The 20600-nt window shown below is 42.8% G+C and overlaps 1 protein-coding gene and 1 pseudogene across 1 annotated transcript; both read right to left on the bottom strand.

The window, feature by feature from the left end:
* Positions 1 to 7322: 7322 nt before the first annotated feature.
* On the bottom strand, positions 7323 to 8279 carry LOC136638635 (olfactory receptor 10R2-like). The gene has a single exon (XM_066612670.1). The coding sequence runs from the start codon at positions 8277 to 8279 to the stop codon at positions 7323 to 7325; it is 957 nt and encodes a 318-aa protein (XP_066468767.1).
* Positions 8280 to 16455: 8176 nt separating this feature from the next.
* LOC136638633 (olfactory receptor 10T2-like) lies at positions 16456 to 17396 on the bottom strand (annotated as a pseudogene).
* Positions 17397 to 20600: the final 3204 nt, after the last annotated feature.

Raw genomic sequence — 20600 nt, 5'->3', positions numbered from 1 at the left:
CACAGCACACGCCCCACCTTTACTGATATCTCCAAATAAAACAGATTTCAGCTACTGGGGCATGACTTGCAACCCTTAAATAGCAGCAATTGGCAATCTTATTTGCAGCTGGTGATATTATCAGTGACACCCATTCCCAGAACACGTTATTCTACATGAGAATACATTCCCTCCTGAAGTTGTTAATTGGGCTGCTTGAATAAACATACACAGTTCATTGTTAATGAATGATTGCTGAAATTTCTGTTTTTAAAAAGATACCCTTGAGCATTGCATAGTGAAAGAATATGGTTCCTGACTGGGTTCCTTAGCTTGGGTGGTGGCAGTAAGTAAACTAACAGATTCACCTGGTTGTTCAGTAAAGGGAATCAAGTGGAAAGTAGGACTGTGTTACTTAAGTAGCCAATCAGTTCCATAATGGGTTGAGCATAAATGGGTTGAGCCCAGGCCACCAGATGTCACATGCCATTTTCATCTGGCTCTGTAGCATCCCTCATATTCAGGCCTAGTCTTTAGGACCATGGCAAATTCCCTTGTGGAATGTACAGTCAGCTCTCGTTATCTGTTAGGGTTAAGTTCTTGGAAAACCTAGTGGATACCAAATTAGTGGATACTGAATCATTGAGCCTATGAGGAAAATGGGATTAGTTTCCAGGGGACTGTTTTCACCATACTCTCCATGAACTTTATGAACGCGAGTCTTAATTTGAAGTATATGGGGATGGATGATAGCAAGGGCTCATTCACATCTCTGACATCTGATGCTTCCTTCTTTGTGCTGGACATCCCTGGATGCATTGAAGATTGTGCCAATGGTAATGGCACAACAATAAGGCCTCAGAGATCAGCAGTAGGGAAGGGGCAGCTTCGCCTGTCCTCCTTCTCCACCTGTCTCTTGACTCCACAGCCCCAGAGCAGCCCTCAGGTAGCCTTCCACAGACTTCTCATCATTGGCCTCTCATCATCACCAGGGTTGTGAAGGTTCAGCTGGAATCTCTGAGATGGTGCCCGAGATGGTGGGGCAAGTCTGGAAATGGATGCCAATGTATCTGGCAATTCTCCAAGGGCAAATCTGCTGTGGCACCAGCACAGTATTAGTGGATAACAAGAAAAGAGTGGCACATAACTGAGAGATAGGTAGCAATTCTGCTTTTCACAGATAAGCACATTCACAGATTGTGAATTTGCATATAAAGATTATGTTGGCAACCTTCATTCTCAAAAGACTATGGTATCACGCTCTGAAAGGTGGTTCTGGAGCAGTGTCTAGTGTGGCTGAAAAGGCCAATTCAGGAGTGACAATCCCTTGCACTCTGGGAGCAAGTGTAGTGTGTCCCTGGTCTGTGTCCCTGGCTATGGGCCTTCCTTCTTTGCCTCTTAGCCTCAGACTGTTGGCCAAGTGTCTCTTCAAACTGGGAAAGGCCATGCTGCACAGCCTGCCTCGAAGTGGGCCGCTCAGAGGCCAGGGTTTCCCACTTGTTGAGGTCCACTCCTAAGGCCTTCAGATCCCTCTTGCAGACTGTATTTAGTACTTGTAGAATGTACTTAGGAACATGATACTTAGGAATTGGCAAGCTGCTTGCCGACCCCTTCTTCTTTCCCCCCGTCACCCCACCCCCTGGTGCAAGCCCCTGTTGCCCCCAAGTTGAGGAGCAAGGGAACAATGAGTGGCTCACTGCTTTTGACTCCAGTCTTTCTCCAGCGAAAAAAGCTCTCTAATCTCAGGTAGTGCAGCCATGGCACCAATGAATCTCCTTGGATCTACACCCACTTTTGAGCAGGCACAGACCCAAGGAGGCCAGTGTCCATCTGCCTAGACCAGGAAGGGGCACCGGATACAGTGGTGGAGGCTGCTTCCATCTCCACCCCCCTCATGGGCCCATTCCTCTTGTCTTCCCCCCACCCTCCCCATATCTCCAGAAGCTGCACTGCTGCCCATCAGTGCAACTTACTCTGGTGGCGGCACGTTGCCCTCTTCCCAGAGCTGACACTCCCCACTCAGAGGGTGCTGTAAACGTGCTTTATGGCATGTTTATGAGATGCAGAGCCAGAGCTGGAGCTCAGCACAGGCGCCAGGGCTCCAGAGGATTGGATTCTTAAGAAACCAAAATATATTTTACAGGCCTGAGTTTGGTCTTGAGTACAGCTAGTACGATCCAGCCTAGCTGCTTAGTGGAGATACCAAAGTCTAAGTTATGCTCCAGAGCCTTGAGGCCTGGGTCCCTGAGGGGGAGAGAGCCTAGGGCCTGTAGGGACAGCATAAGCCTGTAGGGCCTCCTAGTCCCTGAACTGAGGCACTGGCACGTTCAGGATGCTGGTGATACTACCAAGTTTCGGTACTTAGTCATTTGGATTTAATTGGCTAAGAACGGTACCGTGCTGTCTTAAGGTACGTTGTGTCCCTTTAAGACTGCAAGGAACAGAAAGACCCCAACTTGACACTTAAGCTGAGATTTAGACCCTTAATTGTCTGAACCTAAATTCGGCATGGAAACCCCTGGACTGCTGGAAGCTGGGACAGCAGGGCCAGGGGCTGTAAGAACCGATAAGGTCCGGGTGCTTGGGTTGTGGACCAAATCCTTATTTGACACCAAAGCAGTTTCCTCCTAGCTAAAGACAGTGGCTGATTGTTGTCTTCTGAAGAAGGACCAAGAACTAATAGCTTTATGAGGACCACCCAAGCTGTGACCAGGGTCTTTCTGCACTGCTGAGGCATTGCTCTTGCCTGATCAACAGCAAACAGAGCTGTAAATGTGATTTCACACCACAGTTAAGATAGGCTCTTCTTTAAAAAATGAATGAAAGCTAATGCATGCTCTTCCCTTCACCCTGTTGAGGCAAGCTTGCAGAGGTAATCAAACTGCACACATGTTCATGTGCTAATGAATGTATGATGCCAAGATATATCAACGAGAAAGAGTCCAGCATACCCAAAGTAAGCCAACATGTATGTTTGCTCAGAAGCAGCCTTCTGTTCAAGCAGGCCCAGAAAAGCAACTTTGCTCTCTCTTTCTTTCTGAGAGGGTCTGCTTGTGCAACAGGCCACTGTAAGCAACTTAATGCTAAATGTTTACTCATGTTTACTTATGCTGAAACTAATCATTTATGCAAATGCTTGTTCATGCAATGTTATGAGTAAATTAGTTAGGCTTATATATATGATCCCATAAGACAAACAGCAAGATTCATTTCTGCCCTCTCTCAGTTTGAAACAGTTTGAAACAGTTTGAAGTAGGCAAAAGGTATGGCTAGCCATATATCAGTCCAATTAAAGTGTTATTTGACAGCTAGCAAATGTTCTTTTGAAGGAATTAGAGAGGACCCCAGCTTAAGGAATATCCAGTTTTAAGGAATGTCCAGGCAAACTGCCAAAAGAACTGATATGTCAAGATGAGTGGCTAATTAGCAAAAGTTGTATTTTGTACAGTTTTAATAGGATGCAATAGGAAAAGCTAAGTTGAATGTTAGAATGTGATTCAACAAGTTTCCCTTTTTAGCCAAATAAACAAATAAAGTATACAATAATGCTTAAGAACATATCAAATGCTAGAAGCCTGAGTGTTTAAGCATTTCACAAATAAACAAAGGCAAATTTAGGGGGATGCTCAGAGGACAGAGAGTGGAAGCTGGTCAGGCAGTCCTGAAGGGTGTTGCTCTTGGCAGCCTGCCAGAATGATGAGTTCAGAATGATCCAGTTGTCAAGAAGTTAATTGAATTGATAAATGGAGCCAGGCTGAACAGAGAATACACCCCCAAAAGCTTGAAAGTCAAACTGGACAAAAGGAGCAATTTGGACATAATTAAACCAGGAAAATAGCTTTAATAATTACTGAAGCTATTCTTTAAAGTATAATTGATACAAGTATGGTATTTTAAGTGAATTTAATAGGTTAATTGTAAGAATAAAAGTTAGTTGGAGTACATTCCAATTCTGTAAGATTCAAAGTCTTGTTTGATGTTTTAACTGAAACATAACTCATAAGGAGATTTGAAAATAATGAGAAGTCAAAGATGCACCTGGCCAGGAAATGAGATAATTAAAGAACTTATCTCTTAGCACCACGAAAGTCTGAGCTAAGCAGCCATTAATCTAGTCCCTCTAATAAGGAAACTTGTAAATCAAGTTCAGCTAACCAAAGATAAGAGAAACACCTGCATAAGAATAAAATAATGAGGTAATAAATTGTCTATGAAGTTGTCTAATTGGCCAACATTCTTGAAAGTCCACTGGTCAGCAAAACATTAATGAAGCTTCTAAAAGCTGACAGAAAAAGTTAAGTTTAATTAAAATAAATAGGAAAAGAGTTCTAAAAAGGAAACCTTTATTTAAAAGTTAGTTTCCCTGTACAGAATAAATATATGTTTACTACTATACCTTGCTAACATCTCCTAAAGTACACATATAAGAGAAAACTTAGTTTAAACAATGCTGGCACACAGCCCCTATGAAGCCTGGTACTAAGAATGTTAAAGAGATGAAGTCAAGGTCAGGCCAATAGAAGAATAAGCAGAGACAGGCAAAGACAGTAATAATTGGGTGAACAGTGCCGCCTCTGGACATGTTTTATGCAAATTTCTATTTTTCTTATTGGTCAGTTCAACCTAGCCAACCAAATGTCTGTAAAACGAGCTAATTCTGATGTCATAATTTCTAGCAAATGAGAGTGTGAGATTTAGAGACAAAGGAGCCAAAATACTATTTAAACAATGTACACCTATGGGAAGGTTGCTTTTTTCTCTGGGACACTGAGAGACCACAGCTCTCTGTGTTCCCCATTTTGAACCACCAAGAGAAGCCCATTGCTGGCAATGAATAAAGCCTGAAGATAACCACAATTCTAAGTCTGCTGAGATTGTTTTGAACCCTGATTCGCCGTGCAGCACTGTGTCAGTACACACTGCTGCAAGGCTCCTGAAGTACCCATTTAAAACAAATGGACCAAAAAAATGAACATATTGTCTTTTGGGGCTCATTGTTTTAATACTTGTTTGCATTTACTGCAAAGCAAATGAAAACAAATGGAACTTATTCATTTTCATCTGTTTTCAAATGAAATGCACACTCTTACTCCTGATGAATCTCTGAGAAGATTAAAATTAGAGATCAAGCCTGCCTGGAAACAATGCTCTATGACTTAGTAACCCTTTCACACCTCCCCAGATGTAGTAGGGTGCCTGCGATTACTCAGTAATGAGATGTAATGCATTTTTGCACAAGAACAAAGGCACAGTTCATAGTCTGCCTGTTCTAGTTTACAGGGCCAGCCCATCCATAAGGATGACTGAGTTGGAGGAATGGGGGAGTGCCTGGGCAGGCAGGAGATGGAACAGGAAAGGGGAAGAGCAGCACTGGTGTGTGCCAGGATCCAGTCCTGGTTCCCCCTCCTCTTCCTTCTCCCTTATTCTCCTTGGACCTGAACCATCAAATGGCTGGCACAGATCCAAGGAGATCCAGTAGCTAGTCCCAGGGTAAGGGAACAAACTTCTTTTACAATGAGGAGACTTCCATGACTGCCCCCATAGGATGCAGCACATGCATCAGGATTTAGTTAGGATTGGGCTGTCAACTTACTGATTTTTTGAGACATAGAAAATCCCCAAGAGTCTATAAGGCAGATTCAAGTAAGTCGTACTATACTTACTTATAGGTCTGGTACTGTAGTACATTACTGGTACTGGTACTATAGTAGTGATACTGTACCACTTATAGTAAGTATTATAAGTACATATTTATAGTATAGTCATATGGTGTTCCAGTTCTACCATATGCCAGCTGTCCAATTATGATTACTGCTGAGGCAAAAAGGTCCTGACTCTGACCGTGACACAGTGCACAAAAGGGAGATTAAAGATTAAACAGGCACTGTTACAAAAGCAAGTGTTCTGAAACGAATAGAATTAGGATAATACCTCAGAACAAATAAAGGATCAGATACCAAACAAGCTAATAACTTGAATTGCTTAAACTAGTTATCCAAGGTGTATGCAGCAGCTCAACAAAGAAGTCTAAAGCCACCACAGATTTCACTGATTTGAATAAAGGGAATCTGGGTAAAGGTTCATGCTCTTCCCACCTAATTAATATGGGTCACAAGCCACTGAAGATATTTGTGCCAGGCAATATTAAATTTGACATTTTGTACAAATATGTACAAAATATGATTTCAGGGTTTTAAAGAATATTTATATGCCACTTTTCTATTAAGATACAGTCATAACGCACAGTGAAACCATTTTAAGAACTAGCAGTGGCAAAATGCAATCTAAAAGTAATATAAACACTGCATACAGGATGCGGTTCAGCCCACACCATAAGAGTTGGGACCCCACAGGCAATTAAGTATACGTGCACACACAAGCTGTTCCACTTCAACTAGTGGGGAGGGAGGGAGGTTAAACTAATATCTAAACTATTAGATTGGATGATGATCATCCTTTAACTAATCATCCAAAATATTAGTTTGGATGATTAGTTAAAGGATGATGAGTTCTCAAAAAGCTATAAGACTGTCTTTGTCCATACACTTACACCTGCTAACTGGGTTTCCTCTTCTAAGGGATAGTTTTATTTCTTCCCCTAGAACCGGGAACTCTAAACAACAGCATGGGGGCCACATCAGGCCCACCACAAGATTTTCTACAGCATACAATTAATTGTTTTTTGTTTGAGCGTGAATTTGCTAATGTTTGACATTTTCATTCATGATACATCATTACTTAGTTTAAGCACAGCATTTTTTCTTTGTAATTTTCAATTTCTCTTTTGTTCTGAATCTATCCAGTGGCATTGCGAGGGAGGTGTGGGCCACACAGGGTGACTTGCATAAGGGGGGGGGGTTATACAATTACTCACCAAAATTTTAAAAATCTGGATATTTTTGAATATTGCCATCATGTTATATATCAATCGATATGTAATTTCATGCAGAACAAAATAAAACCAACAACGTTGAAATATCTCTATTCTGTCAAACATTATAGCCATGAAACCAGCAGGAGCAGGGCGACAGTACATCTCTATGCCCACTGCTGGGGCGTTGCCTTTCCCACTGCATGAGAGGAGGTTCATCATAGGAGTGGCATGCTTGCCTCCCATGCTGGATGACACAAACCCTAGGGATGCCCAGATCATATCATGCTGATCACAGAAAGATCCAAGTAAAACTTATTCATTCATTTACATTTCATTCATTCTTTTATAAAACTGATTTTTTTTTGGCACATGAAAATGTGTAAAATATACAATGTGGGCCTTGTCCTGAAACGTTTTTAGCTCCCTGCCCTAGAATAAGGCTTTCATTTCCCAAGGGCTCATCAGTACTTCATTGTCCGAATTTCTGGGTACATAATCCACTTCTGCTACCTAGAGATTTCTTGAGTGCCTTCTGCATATCTTTATTTCTCAAACTGTAAACCACGGGGTTCAACAAGGGTGTCACCATTGTGTAACAGAAAGCAATAAAAGTATCCGCATCCAGAGTGTAACTGGACTTGGGTCTTAAATAGATAATGGATGCACATCCAAAGTGCACAACCACCACAATAAGATGGGAGGCACAAGTTGAAAAGGCTTTATGCTTCCCTATTGTAGTAGGGATTTCCAGAATTGTCTTTACAATCAAAGTGTATGAGAGAATGATCAGGCAGAATGACAAAAGGACCACTAAAAGACTTATAATAAAAATGACAATTTCTCCTATATAGTTTCTGGCACAGGCCAGCTTGAGCAAAGGGGCTAAATCACAGAAGAAGTGATCAATTCTGTTTGGACCACAGAAAGGCAAAGTAAATATGATGATTGTCTCTGAAGTAGAAAACGAAAACCCAGCAGTTGCTGCAAAAGCCACCATTTTGTTGCAGATTCTTTGGTTCATCAGAATCTGATAATGTAAAGGTTTACAGATGGACACATATCGGTCATACCCCATCACTACTAGGAGCATACAGTTTGTGCACCCAAGGCCCAAGAAAATACACATTTGAAGAGCACAGCCAATGACAGAAATTGTCTTTTTTGGTCTTACAAGATTTGCAAGCATGTTGGGGATGATGCTGAGTGAGTAGAGGACTTCTGAAGATGAGAGAATAGAGAGAAAGAAGTACATGGGAACATGCAGGCTGCTGTCCAACCTTATTGTAGTGATGATGATGATATTTCCAGCCAAAGTTAGCACGTACATGATGAAGAACACCACAAAAAACATAATCTGCAGATCTGGGTAACTGGAAAATCCATGCAGGATGAATTCCGTCACCACAGTTAGGTTTTCTGTTCCCATTGATGCTAAATTTGGACAGGGGAGAGATATTAACATGTTACAAACTAAAACAGTATACATTAATTGATCCTTTATGCAAAAATATTTTGGGAAAAATGTGTTTCCTAAATGTATGCCTTCAAGTCAGACCACCTGATTCTCTCCGGAATTGGGCTGTCATGCACAGCGATTTATGACAGCGGAACAGAGTTCGACTAACCTACTGTAACGGCCAAGGCCAGTACTTGCCCTCCACGATGAGAACTTGGGCCCAAGCAAAGACGGAAAGGCTAGGCTTATGCTCTCTCTGCCGTGAGAAGGTACTCCTTTCCTCCAATCTTTAAAAGAACAGCACAGGCTGTGGGCTGGCCTGAGACACGTACAATGGCTGCCAATGAAGTGCATGGCACTCAGTCACTGGTCATTTGGGGAATGCTTCCCATCAAGTGGCAAACCTCCTTGGACCTGCTGGATTAGATAAGACTGTGGAAGGGTGAATCCAGTGGTGAAAGCTACCCAGATCCTACCCTCTTTTCTCAGCCTCCCCACAGTATTTCTTTCCTCAAACTTGCGCAGCTAAAAAACTGGCACAGGTCAGAGGAGACCCACTGCAGAGTAGAAGCATAAGGGGATTTATTCCCCTCTAAAGCCTACTTATCCCCCCCCCCAGTTGCATACTTGCTTTCAGGGCAGCTGCACTATCGGGGGGGTGGGGGTGGGGGTGGTTGTGGTGTTATAGGATTGGGCCGAAAGTGTCCTAACAGCTGGTTTATATACGTATTTCTAAGAACATTTCTTTCTACATTTCAACAGAAGCAAATAACATCTCAGCAATGAGAAAATAACATGACAATTACCTCAAATGGTCTTTCTGTGTTTCTCAACCCTGCTTACTGATGAAGGAGCTTCTGCTGCTAATGCATGTCCGGCTACCATGAGCTCTTCTGCAGACTGGATGACAGAGGACAGAGTCTGCTCTGATGAGTGACGAGGAGCTGCACGTTGTTGTGAGGTTGTAAGAGAGGCAGGCGTGGTACAGAAGCTGAAGGGGTATGGAGAACACACACAATTAACAGTGCTACGAAGTATTGCAACATTGAGGTTCTGCTGAATTCAGTTCTCAGTTGAAATAAATAGAAATGCACACAACATGCAAAATCCCAAGGAAGTCACTAGGATGATATCCTGCATTCTGAAGAACTATTCCGTGTTGTAATATTGCAGTTCAGCTCCCAGTTCTATCCAACTTTCCAGCGCTGATGCAGCCACATTGCAGCCCTGAGATAAGGGAACAAACATACTCTTACCTTGAGGAGGCCTCCGTGACTCCACCTGCCCACTGCAGGGTGCAGCGCATGCCCCTTTGGTATATGATTGGGCCCTCAATGTTGCAAAGTCTGGCCAGAACACAGCAAGGCCAGTATTGTCTATCCTGACCTGCAGAAGTCTTTCCCCATTCTTCTACCACCGATTGTTCTAGCTTGACACGGGAGGGATTAAAGCTCTTACAGGAACAGCAGAAGTATTATCACAGAACTTAGGTACTGAAATCATAGAGCATCTGGGTGCTGGATGCTGGATAGCACCATTTCAACTGAGCTTTTTGCCCTGTTGTATACTTCATCAGATGCATGAATTGGAAGTCATCAGCGGGCTAGAATAGAGACACACAAGGGGACAGAGATGGAGGGGTCAAAGGGCTATGGCCCTTTGGATGGAGGAGGTGAAGTCAGTGTCCCTTGTTACATAAAATACAATACTGATCTGGTGCATGACCATCTGCGGTTCAAATAATGCTACAAGAATGCCTTTCCTGTAATGGATTGAGATGGAAAAAGAAGGGTGTGAAACAACAGGCATATGTGTGGGTCCACTGTAGGACGAATGTTCCAAATGACCGCAGTTTGCCACAGTATCTTTCTTATTAGGTTTGTGTGCAGCACAGAGCAGTATAAACAAGTTTCTAAATCCCACAGCATATTCTCTCTAGACATTTCAAAATTTAAAACAAATAAACTATTTATTATCAGTGGGAGCTCTTACATCTTATGATGCAATGCCCATAACTGTAACCCTGGGGAAATCTGCACATCAGGTCATGAAACAGCATAATAATGAGAGTGCTTTTTCAATGCACTCCGGTGCACGTACACACCAGTATCTCCCCACTCACTGTTTGGTGCAATCGTAATTACGATGAAGAAGCCTTTGCAAACATTTCACCCCCACCCCTCCACACACACATCAATACATAGCTGGGGTGTGAGGGAGACTCATCATGCCTTCTGGTCACCCCTCAACACTCACATGCATCATCATCATCATCATCATCATCATCATCATCATCATCATCATCATCATGGAAAAGAAGTGAGAAACAGCTAATGAAATGGTGGTGTTCAACTTCATGCAACTGTATGAGAGAAAAGTTCCCTCAGAAAGTCTAGGTTTCTCACAAAAAAGATACAAAGGACTTCATTCCTACCCCAGGTTACAAAATAGCAAGTAGAAACATTGAAGAAATAAGTTATTGGCATATTCTTAACATCTAGACCGATGATGGCGAAGATATGACATGCTTGTCAAAGGTGACACACCACAACATTTTGGGTGACATGCCAGCGTTCACCAACACCCAACAACAACTGTGTTTGTTTGACTCATATTTTATTTTTAAAAATTATTTGATGCCTCTTTATATAATTCATAGCACCACATGATTGGACAGTATTTTTTTAAAATAAATGAATACGTAAAGAAATATTTCACTTTTGTTTTGGGGGTGTGTGTGACACACCAGCAGACTCAAGTTAGGTATTTTTGACACACTGAGCCCAAGAGTTCACCATCATCATTTATCTTCTAGATCAGCGTTTCTCAAACTTTGAAGGAGCTTGACTCCTTCAGTAAGTGCTTGCGGGGCAGGGGCTAGGGCAGCAACGCCACCCAGAAGTGGTGCTTTCCACTCACTTTGAACGACATAGAGCTGCAGCAGGTTGCAGGAGGTGCTTTGCACCCACTTCTATTGCGGATTCCAAGAGTAGGGGAGTGCTGCAAAGGGCCATGCATGGCTCCCCGCACCTCCTGCAGCCTGCAGCAGCCTTATATCATTCAAAGTAAGTGGAAAGCACCCCCATCCCCCTTAGCGATGCAATCCTTTAAAGGGACGGCGGAAGCATTACATGAACTGGTGGGTCGTGACCCACTGGTTTGAGAACCACTGTTCTAGACTGTCAGAAATGTCAGCGGAAGTCTGTGACAAGAGGGGTAAATGTCACTCAAAGAGTTAAGCTCCTGAGGCAAAGTTTCCTGCTTTTCCTGAGTGGGAGACAGAATATCTGGCCAAGTGAACAAAAATTGCCTCAGAAGTCTGGAGCCTCCTGGCTCATGCTCATATTAGGTCATGCAGCAGCGCATAAAAGGAGAGCTCACAAGCTGCTCAGTGCTCTCACTTTCTGCCAGCTAGTAGGAGAGGTTAGTCAGCAGGCTCTCGTTCTGCCAACCAGAGTGTTAGGGCCCAGTCCTATCCAACTTTCCAGCACCAGTGCAGTCGCAATGCAGCCTCAAGGTGAGGGGACAACTGTTCCCATACCTGGAGGAGGTCCCTGTGAATGCCTCTCCACCACAGGATGCAGTGCATGCCTATTGGCATCGTTGCGCTGGCACTGCAAATTTGTATAGGATTGGGCCCTTAGTCTCCTGGGTCAGCACCATCAAGTCCACACATACACAGACAAGGGAGATCTATTCTACCCCCTTCCCTCTAAACCAGGGGTGTCCAAAGTTTTTGGTAGGAGGGCCGCATCATCTCTCTGACACTGTGTCGGGGGCTAGGGAAAGAAAGGATTGATTTACATTTAAAATTTGAATAAATTTATATAAGTTTACATTAATGTATATATTAAAGATGAACTTCTATGAATGAATGAAGGTCTTGCAATAGCTCAGTCCTATAAAAGACCTTGCACAAAGTAAGGCTGGCCTTTCCTTTGCTGCTGCTACTGCATCACAGATGTGAAACAGCAAGCAGTGGAGGAAGCACTCATCCCACAGCTCATGCAAGAGGTCAAACAGTCGCCCTCCAGCCGAGAGCAGTTGCGTCGGGCCAGCGTGGGCTCCAGCAAATTCTGGAGGGCCAGAGTCTCAGTGGAGACTAGGGGCTCCCTGCGGGCCACACTGGGAGTCTTCGAGGGCCGCAAGTGTCCCCAGGGCTCGGGTCTGAGCACCCCTGCTCTGAACCCTCACTCAGGTTCTTGGTTTTCAGAAGCCACTAGGACTGTTGGCCTCTGGCTCTCAGCCCTGAACATGACGAGGCTGATAGCCCTTTAGCTGTGGTTCTGCTTTCTTGTCCTTTTTCCCCGTTTTTACAAAAAAAAAAAAAAAATCCTGGTTGAGTTTGAGAGAACAGTTTTGTGTGTATTCTTTCGTATTGTTCCGCCAAGCTGGAATATCAAAGGGTCCAGTATACAAACCAGCTGATGTGGTAATTGTAATAATGGTATTTGTAATGTGGTAATTTTAAGTAAGATTTTGCTTACAATTATGTTCCACAGCTGATTGCAGGTATTTATCTGTTACTGAATGGCTTCCAGTGAAGTAGATTACCAGGTCTAGTCCCTTACCATAAACGTAATACGCCAAAGTTTCATTTTTTATTAGGGTGGTAGGGGGAAATGAATGGAAACAATTCCAGTGGAGCAGGAGCCCTAAAACAGTGATCTTTGCCCTGTTGGTGCATAAAATGGGGTGACCCTAACAATCTGAAAGCAGTTCAGGGAACACGTTTCAGCTCTCTACGCTCCACAGGAAAAAATTAGAAAAACTGATGAGGACTGTTTTTTGATATCCCACTTCTTCCAAGTGGCGCACAAATGCATCCATGGTAAAGCACCCCCCCCCCACGGTTTCTCCCTGTTCAACCCTCACCTTCGCACCCCTTAAATGATGCCACTGCGCATGGCCCCCATCCTTGCCACTCTGTTTATCTGCACATCTTCCAAAGGCGAGAGGAGGAAAGGGGAACAGAGCTGCTAGAGAGTGCCCGTCTCAGTTCCTCTTCTGTCTCCTCTCTACCTTTCCTCTCCTTTCCTTCCTGCCTTTTGAAAAGGATGGAACAGGCTGGAAAGAGGCCACTGCTGCCATTCTTCTCCTGGTTCACCTCCCCCTGCCCCTGCTGGTGCTACCCTTTCAATGGTGATGAAGGGAGGGGGGGAGGACATGTTCTAGATAACCTTGTCCTTCCTTCCTTCCTTCCTTCCTTCCTTCCTTCCTTCTTTAGTTCTCCATCTTTTCTACCCTTCTTGCCTTTTGAAAGGGCAGCACAGGCAGTGAAAATGATGAAGAAGAAGGTGGAATGTCTTTCCACCGTGGGAAAGGCAACACCTGAGATCAGTCTCAACCACCAAGAAGCCTTGTGCCAAACCAGAATGCACAGGTGTGCATTGGAAATGTAGAGAGTTGGCAAGGCAGACTCAGGGCTTCAGTGAATCAAAGGCAAACAAAAGCTTTGTGCAAGGTAATAATGTTTTATTTATTTTTCACATTTTCATACTGCCCTTCCTCCAAGGAGCTCAAGATGGTGTATATAGTTCCTTCCCTCCTTCTATTCCCTCAACAATCCGGTGAGGTAGGTGATGCTAAGATATAGTGACTGGCACAAGGTCAATAGGTTCAAAACGTTATATAATAAAAATACTACCTAAGGTGGTAGGTCGTGGTTTTCAAACTCAGTCGCTCAGGGGGCTGCAGGGGCTTGACTGGACTTACCAGAGTTTCCTGCAGCCTCCCAGGGGCGCGGGGAGCCCTGCGCAACCATCTGCAGGGCTCCCCAAAGTCTGAGAAGTGAAAGTGGAGCAATTGCACCCTGCCTCTGCAAAACCGGAAGTGGAGCAAAAACCAGAAGTGCAGCTCCAGAAATTTATGCTGGTTGGGATCCAGCATAAATTTCACTATCTGTGGAATTTAATCTCTGTTTGCAGCACCTGAGTATGATCACTTTTGGTGAAGAAAATACTTAAAGCATAGGTTGAAGATCAGCATTGGCATTATTTACATAGTAAATGCTAACTTAGGATGGTGTAATGTCTATGGTGGGCGGAGACCTCGCTGAGTGTGGGGCGCCTACCCTGTCAATGAAGGGTGGTCATCGGCGGAAAAAAGGACGGAAGCAGACACAGCCGTTTTGCACAGGCAGTTTACTTGAGTCAACCGTTTGACATTCATGGGCCCTGTTATGTCACAGGCCCTTGCCGTCGGCGCACGTTCGGATCGTTGCCCGACCCTTCCCAACCCCTTGAGGTTCTGTTGCAAGGTGTTGCAAGGTTCAAAAGCAAGACTCAGTAGGCAAGAGTGGTGATCGTCTGCAAGCTTTATTTCGTTGCCAGCAACTGGAGTCTCAAGGGACTTCTGTCCAAAGCTTTGAGTGCCAATGTCAATCTTAACCAGACCCTTTATAGCATTTTGGGTCCTTTGTTTGAAGAGTTTTACACTTTTCATTGGCTGGGGTTTGACATCATAGATGGGGCTTTACTTTTCATAGGCTGGAGATAGCCTTAGAGACATTTGATTGGTGAGTTTAAAGTTACAAGTTTCAAATAAGTCAAATCCATACATTCAAACATATACAATTCAAAGTTTTCAGCAACCAGTAAAGTGCACTGTAATGTCCGCTACCTGGGTTCAAAGAAGATATTGTTGCTCCCCCATAACAAAATCAAATGCAATTAAGTAAGGGTGCAATTTTAACCCCTTATGTCAGTGCTTTCCAGCACTGACGTAAGGGCAATGCAGCTCTGAGGTAACAAACACTACTTACTTTGAGGAAGCCTCCTTGAGTGACACCCAACTGCAGGATGCAGCACATGTCCCATTGGCACCGCTCTGCCAGTGCTGGAAACCACTGACATAAAGGGTTAGGACTGCGCCCTAAATTAATTAAAAGTGTGCTTATTGGCCTTATTGGTTAGAGACACTGTGCTGGGGTGAATGGGACCATTATACTCTCCCTGCTAAATATAAGAGGAGCACCACTTGAAAAAGTGCCTCTTTATCCAGTTAGCAGGGGTAACTGTATTATGATATGTGGAAATGAGAGCTGACTCATATTAACACTTTATTTACTTTATTAACACTGATTCCATGTTTCCTGTGTGTGATATGCATTTATGGATTATGGAGCCATCTTCTGACCTTATATAAATTTGAATTTTATTTGTATATTGTTTTGATGTATGTATATGCCAATAAAGGTTACAACAACAACAACAACAACAACAACTTTATTAACACTGATCCCATGTTGTATCATAATAACATCTCATTGGCTGTCAGAACAGTCAGTCTCATAGGTCAGTTTTAAGTTAAGAAAATCCACTTTTTGTTCCATACAAAACAGTCGTGTTTTCATTCTCTGGTTAATTCTCTGGGCAGGAGGTCTGGTCTAGAGGGTAGAGCCTCCGTCTGCCTGAAGATAACATCCACAAGGTCACCAGTTCGAGGCCACCTGCACCGTGCGACCTTGACAAGCTGAAGCCGAGCAATTCCATCTGCTCTGAGCATGGGAGGATGGAGGCCAGAATGTGAAGCCAGATCGGAATGAAACACCTTGAATGTAGTCGTTCTTGAAAGAAAGAACCTTCTTTGAAATTGTAAAAATTCCTATTTAATAGGGATTTAATAAAGCCTGCCTGTGTAAACCGCCTTGAATAAAGTCTTGAATAAAGACCAAGAAAGGCAGTATATAAATACCTGTTGTTGTTGTTGTTGTTGTTGTTGTTGTTGTTAATTGACCATAACGTTTGATGGGATACAGATATTTCAATAATGTTTGTTTCATTGCATTCTGCATTAATTTACCTTTCCAATGATATATAATATGATGGCATTATTCATATATACCAAGATTTTCACAATTTTGGTCACTAGTGTCAAGCTCAGCTTCTTGCCCCCCCCTAAAGCTTGTTGCCCGGTGCAACGGTTACACCCTAATACATATGCCACTCTTAGCTACGACGCTGAACCAGTGTTTTCTTTGTGTAGCAGTACCCATAATTCTGAATGTGATACAGACTAAGAATTCTGTGTTGAAAGAAAGACCTGGTTTACAATAAAGATGAAATCTTCTTTGTTGGGTCAGCATCTATATTGGCCCTAAAAATACGTGATCTCATGTTCTTGCCATCCTGAATTATAAATCTCTTCATGCACGTGGCATACACCTTCTGCCTAAAGTATTTTTGAGGGCAAGTTGCACATCCTTGTTTCTGAGGCTGTAAACCAGGGGATTCAATAAGGGTGTCACCATTGTGTAACTGACTGATATGAAGATGTCCTGATCCATTGAGTAGGTAGATTTGGGCCTTAAATAGACGATGGAGGCACAACCAAAGTGCACCACAACCACAGTGATATGGGCTGCACAGGTGGAAAAAGCTTTCTGCTTTCCCTTAGTGGAGGGGATCTTGAAGATGGTGTTGAGGATGAGGGCATATGATAAAAGAACCAGCAAAAAAGAGCCAAAGATAATTAGAGAGCAGAATATGAAAATGTAAATTTCAGTGATGCTGCTTTTTTTGCAGGTAAGCTTAAGAACTGGACCCATCTCACAGAAGAAATGGTGAATCTTATTGGGCCCACAAAATGGCAGTTTCACTATAAGCCATATTTCTATTATGATGAAAAAAAGACTTATTATATAAGCAGAGCCCACCAGTTGCCTACGGAAGCGTTGGTTCATAAGGACTGGGTAATGGAGAGGCTGGCAAATAGCTGCATAACGGTCATAACCCATCACTGCCAATAGCAGGCAGTTTGCAGCTGCAAAAATATTGAAAAAAATAATTGGGCTATACAACCCCCAAAAGAAATGGTTCTTGTTTGTGTTATCAGATTTGCCAGCATTTTAGGGACTATAATGAAACTGTAGCAGACTTCAGAACAGGACAGAACAGAAAGGAAGAAATACATGGGAGTGTGAAGTGTGCGGTCAATCCTTATTACTGTGATTAGGAGAGTATTCGCAACTAGACTGGTCCAATATAACAGAAAGAATGATACAAACAACACAATCTGTAGATGTGGGAAATTGGAGAATCCAATCAGGATAAATTCATGCACTGCTGTATTGTTTCTGCCTCCCATTGATTCAGGGTGTCACATCTGCAAAGAAATGTGAATAGAAATACTGTACAAGGTTGAAACAAATAATGGGTTGGTAGAAATGTCGATTATACAACATTAGGGGACATCCACTAAAAGTGCATGGCAGGGAGTCAGAACACACAAAAGAAAACAGTTCTTTATCCAGCATGTAATTAACCAGTTCAACTCCTTGCCACAGGAGGTGATGACACCTGGCTTAGAGGCCTTTTAAAGAAGATTCAGCAGATTGATGGAGGAAAAGTCCATCACAAGCTATGCTGGGTGTATGCACCCTCCTGCTTTTAGAAGTAGACGGTCTCTAAATGCCAGATGGTAAGGAGTGACAACAGGATAGAGGTATCTTGTCTTGTGTGCCCCCTGAGGCATCTGCTGGGCCACTGTGAGGTACAGAAAGCTGGACTAGATGGGTTCAGCAGCAGTCTTCTTATGTTCTTACAACAAATCTAGTTCCAGTGAAATGAGGACAGTGATTTATGATGTGATCATATTTGGAACACTATACACAGCTCTGGTTGCCCCATTTCAAAAAAGATATCACAGTCAGAAGAGATGCAGAAATAGTCAGCCAAAATGATCAGTGGATTGGAGTACTTCCCCTGAGCAAAGGCTAGGGGCACTTTAGTTTAGCATAAAGGTGAATAAGAGGAGACACAATAGAAATTTAAATATTTAAATTTGGGATCATCCAGTGAAGTGGATGGGCAATAGATTCAGGACAGACCAAAGCAACCCTTTCTTTACACAACACATAATGAGTTTAGAGCTTTTGCAGTCCCACTGTGTGGTGATAAGCACTTGATTAGATGTCCTTAAATTGTACACATTCATGGACAATAAGTCTGGCATTGGTTATTAGTCATTGTGATTGATATGTGGAACTTACAACTGCAAAGCACCACACTACCACTCAATACCACTGCTGGGGAACAGCAGCAAAAACTGCTGGTAAGTTTCCCAGGAGCACTAGGCAGGCTGATCTGGCAGGTCTCTTCTGATGATCACGAGTGTTTATGGTTCCTTTATTCAATCAAACTACATTTGTACTATCCAAGTTCAAACACAGCCTTTAGGATATCACGCAGCGCCTGGAAGACAAGCTGTTTTGAATTGTCTGTGAGTTGTCTGCTACCACCCTGCATCGCTTCTGTGAATGGTATGGCTTGAACTGGGACTCCCAAAAATCTCAACCTTGATTTGGAAGAACATAATCAGTTTCAAATGCCACTACTGAATGTCAAAGACCTTCAAACCTTTAATGTGCTGGCAGCACAACAGCACCGCTCGTGAAAATGGAATGATGCTGTCAATATGAAAATAAGTAATTTGGGCATATTGAGAATGGAAAGCTTAAATGAAAGAAGGTGAAAGTCACTTACTGAAAAACTGCTAAAGAAAGACTTGGATGCCCTGCAAAAGGAGGCTAGAAGCAAATGCTCCCTTTTATCTGCAAATTAAATATCCCACCATTTTTTATCTGACTCACTACCTTAATATGTTGGTAGTTCTTCAACTCAAACCATCTTAGATGCTTGCACATTGTGATGCGCTTCCAACAGCCCAGATGAGGACCATTTTCTTAAGATACACTCAAACAAATGTTGTTGTAATTGACCTTTGGTAGAACTTGGCATACCATCTCACATCTTTTTTTACTGTTCAAAATACGAAATGGAAAGAGAGAGATGCTTAAAGAAATGGCCGGTGAAATATTCAACCTTCCCTGTTGCTGCAAGATTAAAGCTACTTTTGAGTAGCCTCAGTAAAAACTGTGTTGAGGATGTGGCAAATTTTTGTTATAACATGTTTTTAAATTCTTAAATTTATGGGGTATGACCTGTGGGCTATTAAACAAAATAAACTTGAAACTTGAATCCAAGTGGGTGTCTCTCCTAATGTTGCTGTAGAACCTAGGAGAGAGGAAGGACAAATAGGACAGGAGATCACATAGGACAAGCCTTCTGCTTTTGACTGCTTGCTCAAATGTTGTTTGCTACTGTCTGATTCCCTTTTCAAATTTATTTTTTTAAAAAAAATGGATTTTATTGAGCAATATGCAAAACATTTTCTCTGCCAATGAAGCTATTATTTACGACAGGCCATACAGGTGAGAGACAAAAATGTTTAGAGGAACAAAGAATGGAAATCCACCCTCTGCCAGCTTCAGCAACCTTTGGACTCCAATTGCATTCCTGACAATGTTGCCTTCCTCTATCAAACAAGATTTAGCAATCAACGACAATTAGAGAAAAACAACAATTTGGCAAGGAGAATTCAAAAGAAACTGCAGTCAAAAAACTTACTATTCAGGAAGCATTAAACAAAAAACAGTAGTGGGATTGAGTATGGCATAGATCTTTCAGTGTGCTTCTGATCTTTGCTGCCGGGAGTGTTCCTTCTTGTTCAAAAGTAGACAAAGGAGAAGAGGAGAAAGGAAGCATCATAGTGATTGTCCAGGAAGATAATGTGATTTGGATGGAAACCAAGGCTGAGTGTTGGATTCTATGTGGAGAACTCACAGCACACGCCCCACCTTTACTGATATCTCCAAATAAAACAGATTTCAGCTACTGGGGCATGACTTGCAACCCTTAAACAGCAGCAATTGGCAATCTTATTTGCAGCTGGTGATATTATCAGTGACACCCATTCCCAGAACATGTTATTCTACATGAGAATACATTCCCTCCTGAAGTTGTTAATTGGGCTGCTTGAATAAACATACACAGTTCATTGTTAATGAATGATTGCTGAAATTTCTGTTTTTAAAAAGATACCCTTGAGCATTGCATAGTGAAAGAATATGGTTCCTGACTGGGTTCCTTAGCTTGGGTGGTGGCAGTAAGTAAACTAACAGATTCACCTGGTTGTTCAGTAAAGGGAATCAAGTGGAAAGCAGGACTGTGTTATTTAAGTAGCCAATCAGATCCATAATGGGTTGAGTATAAATGGGTTGAGCCCAGGCCACCAGATGTCACATGCCATTTTCATCTGGCTCTGTAGCATCCCTCATGTTCAGGTCTGGTCTTTAGGACTATGGCAGATTCCCTTGTGGAATGGACAGTCAGCTCTCGTTATCTGTTAGGGTTAAGTTCCTGGAAAACCTAGTGGATACCAAACTAGTGGATACTGAATCATTGAGCCTATGAGGAAAATGGGGTTAGGTCCCAGGGGACTGTTTTCACC

The sequence above is a fragment of the Tiliqua scincoides genome, chromosome 2, assembly GCF_035046505.1.
Source record: "Tiliqua scincoides isolate rTilSci1 chromosome 2, rTilSci1.hap2, whole genome shotgun sequence".
Lineage (NCBI taxonomy): Eukaryota > Metazoa > Chordata > Lepidosauria > Squamata > Scincidae > Tiliqua > Tiliqua scincoides.
This window is presented reverse-complemented; position numbering and strand designations above follow the sequence as displayed.